The sequence below is a fragment of the Temnothorax longispinosus genome, chromosome 4, assembly GCF_030848805.1.
Source record: "Temnothorax longispinosus isolate EJ_2023e chromosome 4, Tlon_JGU_v1, whole genome shotgun sequence".
NCBI classification, from domain to species: domain Eukaryota; kingdom Metazoa; phylum Arthropoda; class Insecta; order Hymenoptera; family Formicidae; genus Temnothorax; species Temnothorax longispinosus.
Genome location: NC_092361.1, coordinates 13,761,744 through 13,773,859, shown reverse-complemented (window position 1 = coordinate 13,773,859; position 12,116 = coordinate 13,761,744). Strand labels below are relative to the sequence as shown.

Genomic DNA, 12,116 nt, shown 5'->3' with positions numbered 1-12,116 from the left:
ATTGGGATTCTAATAATTAATTGAGATAGGAATATTGAAATTTCTGCAGTTCTGTACGTTCATAAAGCGTTCTTTTAACTGAGTTAATGTACTGGTTCGAAATCGATTGCTGATAACGAGCAATCCGATTTGATAGAATTATTTTTTCAATTTAATAAGATTAAAATAAAAATCTGTTCAATATATTCTTTCTTTTAATAATTTAATCAGCTAATATTTCCACTCAGCATATATTAGATTCGATGAACTCAAATAAGTCATTGAAGTCACGAGACGTCTGCAGATGCTCTTTTTACTCACGACTTATATTTCCTGTATTTTACGAACACTTTCGAGTTTTATGAATGCAAATTTTATTCCACCGCGCACCGGGGCAATCGGTCAACAGATCTGTACTTTGTTCCAGACTCTCCAAGAGTCAGCAGCATCTTTCGGACTCTTACGAGAGATTCAACGAGGAAAAATCGTTTCATTCGCGCTCGACGTGCGGCCTTCACTCGATCCCGCCGAGTCTCGTGTCTTTTCCAGATCCACTGCCTCATACGCGAAGAAACCGCGACAATCCTAATCGACTGAATATTCTCGATTGGCCGGATCCTCCAAGGCGATATCGCAGCGTGCAGAATTTGGATACAGTAAGCGGATTGGTCGATATTGTCGAAGATAACTGGCCTATTGAAGGCAATCGGAGTATTGATTGCATATATACGCAGGTGAAATACACATTTTTCGTCGATAAAAAAATTAGAAAGCTACACTAATTTGCTTTGTGCATCAGGAGAGAAAGATCTTTCATTTCGAGCTTTCGTTATTGAGAGGATTAACAGATTATTCGATCAATTAAAACTGGCTTTGTTATCATTATTCATAGAGAAAATAACAAATCATGGCGTTTAATTAGATTGTTTTGTAATTAGCTGTATTACATATGGATAACTTCATTTACGATACGGTAATGATGATGTATAATATATTGGAAGTTGCTATGGGGTGAAGTTTCCAATTATTAATTTGATTAAAATTCACTCGATGAAGTGATGTATCGTGTTTGAGATCAGTCGTGCCGGGACTCCTCAATGTAGCAAGATTAAGAAGTTTGTTACCAACATTAATTAAAATGATAGAGATCATTATGTCTCGGCCACAAGTTTCCTAGTACCGTTTTACATATTTGAGAGCTGCTTAATTAAATTTCAACTGGGCAACAAAAAGATTGATTCTCCACAAATTTGGTAGTAAAATAATATCTTTCTGTGAGTTCCGTAAAATTAAAATAACGATCGAATTCTTACTTGCAAACTCTCATTAAACTCAAATAACAAAAATTATTTTCATAACCGAGAGGACAGTGAGTTGAATCAAGAATTAACTCTTTCAAATATCACTGCATTTATTATAAAAACATTTTCTTATAATAAAAGGTTGATTTTACAAGGAAATTAATTACCCTGAAAATTATCTGGATAATAAAACTTTCTACACAAAAGAATGCATGAAAAGCACGCGCTTAGATGTGCTTTTCCATTTATCAGGTGAAACGCAAACGTAAGGAGCACAGGAGCTTAGACAGCGTTCTTTTCGAAGACGACGGGGAATTGGAATACTTCGACGTACTGAATTTGCTGCCTCTCTCCAACATACGGCTGGGATACAACGAGGCCGGTTCATCGAGGGACGGTAATTTCGCGCGTAAGAAGGTACACGGTTTACGGGATTTAAGAGTGCTCGAGTACAACGAGCCGAACAGCGCGAGCGAGGTCTCGCCGACGAGGAGCAGCAACGCTACGGATGAGGAGAAATGTAAGGAGCATACAGTGAATGAGGATAATCCCGCTCGAGCCGACGACAAACCTGAGAAAGAGGCCCGCGAGGATCTCGACTCGTCCAAGGGGACCGACTCGAGCCGGCGGAAGCATCGAGAGGCCGACGAGAGTTACGGAGCAGCTTCGAAGATTAGCTCGGCGAACAAGGACGCGCCCTCCTCCTCATCCAAGACCGATCATCGAGGAGTCGATGTCGACAATCTCGTGACCTCCTGCGAGGAGGAGGATCAGAAGATCGAGGAGGTCGAGGACTACAAGTCGATCTGGATTTTGAACGCCGACCGGAACGAGATGTCGCGAAGACCGCAGATTCTCAAAGTCGTCGACAGTGACGTCACTAGGAGACGCCATCGGCGTTCCGTCATAGAAATCGACGCTATCGTCGAGGACGTGCCAAAGGATAAGAGACCGCAGGAGATCGCAAAAGAGGCAAACGAGCGTATCGATGCCTCCGTAATTAAATCGATTAGCAATGCGAACGAGGAGGACGAAGTTCATGGAAGAAAAGTGAAAGTTAGTATGAAATGGAATATTCGTACTGATAAGAATAAAAGTTTTAATTATTTTTATCTCAATCAGTTCGTTTTTCTATAATTGTTCGTAAAACAATTCAGACATTACAATTTTTCAAAAAACGATGATTTTTGAGACCGTAAAAATGTAACGTCAAAAGAAATAGAGATTGCATTTTCCATTAAAGTGAAATCTTCTCTAGAAAAGTGTAAAGCAGAGATTCTAAATTTTTTGCACGTACACTGCACATGGAATATTGAACAGTTTCCGCGACTTCGCGCTGTGACTTTAACATCTATCTTTTCCTTGTGGTTTTTTACTCGATTAAATACTTGTTTCCGCCAAGTAATTTATAATGTTGTCAATTTGTAACGTCGTTGCACTTTAATTTCACGACTTCATCTTCTCCCTTAACATTTTCCATTAATAAAAACCGACATTTCCAGGCTGGAAATGGAGCAGAAACGTAAATGATGAATTAATTTTGCAGGAAGCTACGACACCGGAAAATGCGGGAAATGGGGCGACGGTGGAAAACGCGAGAAACTTCTTCGAGCGGAAAAGCACCGAGAAGGAGGCAGCGCGAAATAAGCAAAACGAGGGCAGATTCGAGAGGATCGTAAAAGAGACATCCAACATTCTCGGCAAGGCGTGCAACGTCGTAAAGGGCAGCCTGGGCTTCGAGGCGAGATCGGAGAGTTCGGATCTCGGTCTCGGCTCCGAATCCGGTAGCGATTCCCGCAGAAGATCGGTGGACGACGGTATCGAGGACGACCGGCCGTTGAGAAACGTCGAAAGCTCCAATAATACCACCGTGCTAAGAACAAGCGATAGCAAAAAGTCACACACTAATCTCATCAGATCCAGGAGCTGCGCGGACTCGATCGAGTGCCAGGACGACGGTCCGGAGTTCGATCACGTGCGCTACAAGATCGTCAAGTCGCATATGTTTAGCAAGAACATGTTCAGCACCGCCCGAGGCGATGTCACGTACGAGGGATTGATGCAATATTTGCGCGAGTATTCGTTCCAAGAATTGCTGATGGACAATAACGTTGTCATCATCGAGCCGGTCCGCGCCGAGCCGGTGGAGCGGAAATCGTCGCCGTTGGCCAGAGTGGAGCCCACTTGCAAGATCGCCGGCGCGATCCAGAAGAAGATGGAGAACTGCGAGAGAAACGGCGAACGATCCGAGGCCGGTAGCGCTAAAAGCTCTCGACAGTCGTCCATACGAAAGCACTTCTTCTACCAACCTATACGGGTGAACCGTGAGCTGATTGACGAAGAGCTACCGGATCCGGATACCGTCAGAAACGTAAGACGCATGTTCGAGAACACTCTCGAGAAGAAGAAAAGCATAGCAGACGCCGAGTTTACCAGGGACGACAAGACCAGGAGGAGTGTCAGCATGAAGGATCTGACTAGTCTCGACGACGGTCGGTACGACGAAATATCCGACAAGACACGCGAAGAATCCAGGTAGCATAATATTGAATGTCGTCGACGACGAAACTTTTATTATTCACGATGTGTGTGAATGTTTTGACGATAAGCATACCTTTGACGATATAAGCTACCAGTTGGCATAAGGCCAACTGTTTTTAGTACGTTAGTTGAAGGATGAATTAAATATAAGGTGATGGTACTCTAGATAGATCAGCCAGAGATAACGTTAAGTTTAATGGGAACGAAGGGAACGATGGGTGACAAAGTTTACATTGGAACGCCTGCGTGTTAAGTAATCTTGCAATTTGATTATTCGCGACTAAGATAATAGTATAAGCGAAATTTCATTAAAGTTACAGGTGAAAGTTCTAACCGAAAGAGTAAGTCGTTTATACTAAAATTAATGTACTAAAACTAATGTAGCCAAAGTCTTAAAAATTTTGATTCATCCCTCGATCGTTCGTGAATAGTCATAACCAATGTATATTATGTTCAGATCCAGATGTTCCAGCAGAGCAAAAGATCTCACGAGACTCTTCGAGACCAAGTCCGCGTCATCGACAGTTTCCGTCGCCAAGGAGGAACTCGGAAGTCCCCGATGCGAGTCAAAAACAAGAATTCTCGCGCAAAGTTTCGAAGCCAGAAGCGGAAATACGTCGCCAAGCGGTTCTAATTGTTCTAAGAACAAGGTCGGCCGTTACCATCATCATCATCATCATCATCATCATCATCATCAAAACTGGGATTCCGGCAGCGTGAGTTCCGGCGTGTCCAGCGATTATCCCGACACCGATCCCGGAAGCGGTGCTCATTGCACGTCGTCCGATGACGAGGATATGAATTGCAACGATGACGACGCGGATGCGAATGGTCCGGGGCATTACGTGTCCCAAGACGTGCTGAGAAAGATCCGCGAGTGCGGCACTTCCGTAACTTATTACGGCGGGAAAGTGGTCAACATGCACAACGGACCGTTGGTATCGCCGTTGATCGGCAACGGTTTCAAGCGCGTCGACAAATCGAACGATTACGTAAAGTTCAAGCTGGTGAAGAGTAATTCCTGCGACAGCAGGCTGGAATTGGCCGGCAGACTTGTCGAGGGACAATCGTTGCGTCGCAATCGCGACAGATGCGTCGATCTCAGACAATGTACCATCGCGGAGACACCCAGTATCGAGATCACGACGATCGACAGCAGGCAAAAAGACGAGGCACAAAGGGACGAAGGGATCGAGCAGGTCGAGCAGGTGAAGAGAGAACCGCCGGTGGTGATTGGTTTGGAGCCGAAGAAAGAAGATTCTAAGGAAACGAGGAAGACGTTCAAAGCTGACTTTAAGCTGGACGATCTGGACGACTCGAGATCCAATTATCCGAGTAGATTCATGCCGAGCGCGTTGACGAGATGGGAGGTGAACTCGAGCTGGAAAGTCGGCAATGACTTCGGTAAAATGGAGTTCGAGGAGTTCGAGGTGCTCGAGGATAGTCTCAATGGGATCGATGAGCAAAACCAGTACGCGCAAACATCCTGAACGGGAATTATCTTTTGTATGATATTTATTTCTTTGATGCGACTGTGACGGATGAGAGCAGGAGATAACGTGATCATTATTTTTAATAAAATGTTACGTGAAGATATTTCTTGTCGTTAATAAAAATAATTTTTCTTTTGCGAAAAAAAAATGATATTCCAGCTTGCAAAAAGATAAATTTTAATCGCAATCGAATAAACGTTGCTGGAAATAAAACAAGAATTTTTTAAAAATGTGTTTCTGGCGACTGTGTTTTTGACAAATAACGAAAATATCGCGAGAGTATATTGATAGTCAAAGTAATTTATTGGTACGGAAGTGCTATCCATCAATTAGTTTATTATTCCAGGTGGATAAATCCACACGAGTCATATTAGAACAGGTAATAAATATTGATTACGTACTAAAATATAATACATATTAAAGATTCAATATACTATTGCATATAATGCATAAAGTACGAATGATCGATGTAATTTGAGTGTACTAAATGTGTAATAAATAATCATATGTAATAATTTCATTTATTAATGTTTTCTACCTCTCTCTTTCTCTCTCCAAAAGATTATATAATTATTAAGTACTGTTTAATTGGACGCAGTTCTGCAATGCGGAACCAAGGCCAAAATTTTACTTTTCCGCTACAGTAAATTTCGCGAAACAGAAATAAAATTATGTGCCAACGTTATCTGAAATATAATGACCAAACTATAATCTTCCTCAAATACAATTCCATGTTTTAAGAAAATCTTGTTCTGTTCAAGATCATTTTGCAATACATCAGAACTAAAAATCATTGCAATGAATTGGTTCCTTATTACATAACTGCCAATTATTAATACTCTTTTTAGACATCGTTAAAATTAAATTGAGATCTTCCGGTATTTTATTCTTGTACAATGATAAGTTTTCGGAAAAAAAGATTTTATAATTATCCCAAACATTTATCTGTAATATATATTTAAACCATCGTACTGAATAGATGAAAAAAGGATGGATAAATATCGAGTCACGAAAATTAGTCTTGAATGTCACATTTTACAACACACGTCTCGAGTTAAATGATATATTGAAGGCCCAGACGACACGATGTTATTTTCGACATTATATATTCTTGGAACGACGTTGATTTTATCGATTCTTTTGAAGGTTTAACTGTGGACCTCAGAGAACGTCTTGGCAAGCCAAGACCCAACATGTGGTCTGGAATGTTTTAATGTGGACTCACGATGATGACTTGCATAAATAATATTACCGCAATCACTGGTAAAAATTAGCAGTGAAATACTAGAATAGTGTTTCATTATTATTAAGAACAAAAAAACATTAATAACGATAAGAATAACGAAAAACTTTCAAAAATGCAGGCAAAGTGTAAAAAGTCCAATTTATATGTAAATGAGCATAATTCTTGTTAAACACGTTAAATATTTTCTGCGCAGCGGCGTAATTATTTAAACGCAATAAAGTCCCAGTTTGCTCGCTAGGAGCGGCGCAATTATCGATTTATTTTAGATGTGTATGTGGCACAGTCGTAAATACGGAGGATCGTAAAAGCTTTCGGTGTGAGCCCGGTGTCAAGCGTTACATCAGTTGTGCAGACCAAGTGTCGTAAAATGTACACTGCGAGCTTTTATACAGTATGACTGATACTGTGTAAAGCGATCTTCAGGTAGACGTTCTCGAATTTTGAGTAAAGAGTATTACGAAACTTCTCCATATCCGTGCGAAAGAGCTCGCTTTCTATTAGTGTTTTTTATACGCGGAATTGAAAAACTCACGGGTGCTTTGTGTCAGTACTTCAATCGTTTTACGTGTCTTGTTTCCCTTTAACCTTTCGTTCGAGAATGGGAGACGCGATGATTTAATGTTTTAGTTGTATATATATAATACGATAAGAATTATTTGCATATCTCGTGTATCGCGTATATACCTACACAATTAATGCACCAGCGCGCCTGAAAATGTGTTAATGATACTAAGAGCGTGAATATTTTTGCATGCATACTCTTGTAAGCATATTAAAATTGCATGCCGCGTAACTAATTACAAAACTCTATTTAATGTAGAAAATTAAAAAAATTACGGTAGATATACCGAACAACAAAAGCAAGTGAAGTAATTGCTTTTAAAAATTTTTCAAAGGATACATCTTTCAGATTAATCGCGTTTGTATAGGTATTGGGATAGAGACCCTACAACCTTTGATGCTTCCAAGTTACGGATAAAGTCGAGAGAAATAAATATTACGATCGTTATTACGTTCCATTGTGTGCAATACAATACGTTTGCTTGATTGGTTTTAATAAACAGGGTAAGAGTAACTCACCAACGCTCTCGATCTCCTTTTCCGCCGACGTAACTCTTGCAGTTTTCTTCACTTCCTTTTCCGTGGCTTTAGGCTCTTTCAGTTGCTTCATCAGAAGCGGATTTAACTTTGGCGAGTAGGAACTGGCCGAGAGGGAAACGCTCCTCTGAGAGATGTGCCACCATCGTCTGCACCATGTTTCCTGAAACGCGCAACAGCAATTTCCGTCGTTGCTTATATGATATTTTCACGATTGTAAACAGTTATACGAGTCCGGAAATTTGATTGGCGTATTATCAGAGTTCAACGAAGTCGTTAAACATGTGTCAGATTGAACGCGAATTTTCAATTAAGCGTGCAATTATCGAAGTTCACCGGTTCACAGTCTCTTCATGGCTCATCTATTGTTCATCGATTATCCGATAAACTATATAATAATTCACCAGATAAATACAAAACGCTTCATTAACAAGGTCCGTAGTTTGTTTTAATCCGCTTAAAATGTTAACTTATTTTAGTAGAATAAATGCATATATTAGCAAGATTAGATTATTTTACTTTTAATGCCACAGCGCGGCATTAATACAAGACTATAAGAAGCTGCATTATTGCAGCTTGTGTGATATACATAAAATTCACAATATATTAAAAACGCTATTTTTGTAACTTTTTGTTAACGTATTTTCTGGAAAAATTTTCTGAAAAATACTTTGTGGTTCGGCTTACGTGTTGTTATGGTTATGTATTGTTATACTTTTCACGCATGGGTACTCGAAAACATGTTAGTCAAGAAATCTCTGTTTGAAAAGCATACATAACGTACACTTCAGTGCATGAAAACACAATATTAGATATGATGGAAATCTGTGTAAAATACAGCACGGTTGATGCAACCGACTTTTAACTTGAAAATGTAATCACGGTACGGCAGAGATTACGGTTTCATACCGTACTGTAATGGCAAAAACTCGCGTAACGTAAATATTATCTTTTTATCGGCACAAATTGAAAATTTTTAATTTAATTATATGATCATAAGCAGCGCATATAATATTTCCGTTAGCCGTTAGCGGATTAAACAAAATCGGATGAAACGAAGTAGATTTAAACTCTCAGGGGAGCACGTCACTATTTCAATGGCGCTGCATTGATTCTCCAAGGAGAATCGTTATTTTTAGATAAAAGCGGATGTAGAAAGAATCAATTGAGAGAGGCAGATGAGATAGAGAGTAGAGATAGAGACCGAGACAGAGAGAGACAGAGAAAAGGAAAACTAATATAATACAACTAATAAAAATACATTGCAGAACGCGCAAATCAAAGCGTGTTTTAAAAAAACGCGGAGCAAAAAACTGTCTTTGAAGTTTATCATTAATTCCGTGAAGTTTCACAGTGAGTAAAGATATAATAGATAATAATAATAATAATATATAATAATAGTAAAGGCTCACATGATTAGAAATCAAACGAAGAAAAATGGAGCGTGGAGCCATAACAAGGTGTTGGTGTTCATATATTCTATACTTAAGTAAAGAAGTAACGAATTGTAATGTATATACTGTACTGTATACATATATTCCAACTTAATAGACTGCGCGCTGCAAATTTGTCGGACTTGAAACACAGCTATCTTGGAACATTAATACCTAATAATAATGTATTTCTCATAAAGTAACAAGTAAAGTTTCAAATAATTAAATCTTGAAAACTTATATATTATAATAAATTAGTACAAATAAAGAAAAGCCCAGTTAGTTTATATTCACATTTTATAATCCTATAATTATGAAGGGGTAACACCACTCTAGAAGCAGAAAAAAAAGGCCTAACTTTGACAATTTATTTTAGGAGTATGAAAAAAGGGATATGATTTCTTTTCAGAGGGTTTATTTAACACATATTGAAGTACGAAAAAAAATTTTTTATTTTCATTTTCATACAAAATATCGGCGACAGAGCCCATCTTCAAAATCGTCTAACGCCTAAACGGGCGGACAGATTTCTCGAAAACTATAAGACCTGGAACAAAAAACGAAAAAAATTTATAATCTATATACTATTGGCTTTGGAACCACGTAGGGTTTTTTTTTTAATCAAATTTTGTAGAAATGGCACACTTTTGAAGAAAAAAAAAACGATTTTAGAATCGATTTTTTTCTTCAAAAGTGTGCCATTTCTACAAAATTTGATTTAAAAAAAAAACCCTACGTGGTTCCAAAGCCAATAGTATATAGATTATAAATTTTTTTCGTTTTTTGTTCCAGGTCTTATAGTTTTCGAGAAATCTGTCCGCCCGTTTAGGCGTTAGACGATTTTGAAGATGGGCTCTGTCGCCGATATTTTGTATGAAAATGAAAATAAAAAATTTTTTTTCGTACTTCAATATGTGTTAAATAAACCCTCTGAAAAGAAATCATATCCCTTTTTTCATACTCCTAAAATAAATTGTCAAAGTTAGGCCTTTTTTTTCTGCTTCTAGAGTGGTGTTACCCCTGAATTACATTAATCAATCCCTGCTGTTTTTCAATTACTTATTTTTAGTATTTGATTATTCCTCATAAAAAGATCAAACTTTTAAAAATCAAATTGCTTTTCAATCAGTCTTAAATCGAAGAAGGATATTATTTCGGGAGCTAGCATTCTTTTCCACGCACATTATTGGTCTGTAATTTCCAGTTTCTTTAATGACAAATTGATACACCATAGTACGCATAGTTAATATGGACGTATAAATAAAAGTTATATAGCTGAACATATAAGCAATTTTCTTCGGACACATTTCGCCAAATAATATCGCTTCGGTTTCACACGTAATCGTGAGCGAACTGCAGATGTATGTATAACCATACGTGCGTTGAATTAAAGACAGATAAATTCCTTCTTAAAAGTGACCAAGAAAACGGCTGAACAGTGGACGCAAAAGTTCTGAAAATTATGCCCATATAGACGATATATCTTCGAAAACGCTTAACCCTTTTATATCCAATGCTCGTTCGATGTCTCTGCTCCGGTGCCCTAGTTTCTTCTTGTGTCTCCTCTTATTTCCGATGCGTTTATCCCGGTTTCAAAGCAAAGCGTTACCATCGATTCCACTGCGGCATCCGCGGGAATTATATTTGTACCTTGCAAGAAGATTGACTTTGAAATTCCCAGCAAGCTGCGCGCGATTGTCTGTGAAATGCAGATGCGTCTGGCACATGGTTCTATATCGACAATATTTATCACTGTGCAGCGTCCATTGTACATCTCAATTGCAGACATTACTTATGTACACCCGAATGATATAAATTTATAAACAGAACGTCTTGAAATAGAATACGTGCAAATGTCCATAGCGCGTGAATTAAAAATTCGATCGATACGCTCTAGCGAACCCACTATTAAAGTTAGTGTAAATCACACCGAGAGACATGCTATCATTGATTATCTAACAAGTGCTAAAGTATTTTTTCCGATAGTTCCAAGAGCGAGAAAGAGACTACTATTGTAACAATAGGTTTTAGAAATTTTGTATAAAAACAGGATTTACCGTAATTGAGGATATAAGAGCTTATCGTTAATAGAAATAGAAATAGAAAATTGATTGTTTATCCGCATTCTCTCAGAATATCGCATTTCTTGATTCATGGAGACATTTAATCCGTTTTAGCAGAAATAAAGTCTCAATTTTCCCAGGAATAACGTTATGCGCGTGTCCACTTTCCATCAATTTTAAAGGACCGTGTAGTGACTATCCAATTTCTAAAAATTTAAGTTGTGTGTCCATAATTTTCATGAAATATCACTTGACACAGGTGACAGTGTATAATCCTAATTTAAGTGGCACTTCTAATTATAGTGCTTTTGGTTTACGAGCACTCAACATGCGCGTACCGTGTGTCTATACTAATTTATCCTTGGGATCATCAGCAAGAATAGAAATCTCAAACATTCTAAAAATTATAATAATTTAAGCTATATTGCTAATAAGATTTTATTGATAATTTAATAAAAAACGCAATAGCCTTTTTACAAAATACTAACATTAAACAATATACATTTTTTAAATATAAGAGAAATACCATACTTTTTAAATAAGAACACAAAAAAAAAAGAAGTGTCAAATCAACACTGTTTATACTCATATATACGCAAGAATATATAATCTTGAAATGAGATTATATTGCGTTAAACGAAGAAAACTTGCTTGAATGAACTCGTTACATAGTTCAACCGAGAAAAAAAATGTTGAAATAAAAAGTTGAAATTCTTATAAGAAGATGTAGATTGTTTCGTTATAACGCAAGATTACTATAACCTTCTTATAAGAACTTCAACATTTCATTTCAACATTTATTACATTATTATATAATGACTTCATTCAAGAAAATTTTCTTCGTTTAACGCAATATAATCTCATTTCAAGATTTCCAACTTTTCCAACGTTGAAACTAAAGATATTTTCAAATCAAGAATATTCCTTTTTTTCTGTGAGTAATTTTATTTTTTTAATATTTG

General features: G+C 37.7%; 2 protein-coding genes across 4 annotated transcripts in view; one reads left to right on the top strand and one right to left on the bottom strand.

Moving 5' to 3' along the window:
* Window positions 1-5,829, top strand: part of Jv (javelin) — a 29,473-nt gene extending 23,644 nt beyond the window's left edge. For 2 of the 3 annotated variants that reach the window (XM_071774746.1, XM_071774747.1), the window contains 4 exons: window positions 407-713; window positions 1,533-2,336; window positions 2,827-3,815; window positions 4,279-5,829. In XM_071774746.1, coding sequence (XP_071630847.1) covers window positions 407-713; window positions 1,533-2,336; window positions 2,827-3,815; window positions 4,279-5,311 — 3,133 coding nt within the window. In that variant the 3' untranslated portion in view covers window positions 5,312-5,829. The remainder of the gene's footprint in view (window positions 1-406; window positions 714-1,532; window positions 2,337-2,826; window positions 3,816-4,278) is intronic. The other variant, XM_071774748.1, reaches the window with a different exon arrangement.
* Mcu (mitochondrial calcium uniporter) overlaps window positions 1-12,116 on the bottom strand; it is a 62,281-nt gene that overhangs the window by 32,909 nt on the left and 17,256 nt on the right. The window contains exon 2 of the mRNA XM_071774750.1: window positions 7,641-7,821. Within this exon, the coding sequence (XP_071630851.1) occupies window positions 7,641-7,821 (181 nt within the window). The remainder of the gene's footprint in view (window positions 1-7,640; window positions 7,822-12,116) is intronic.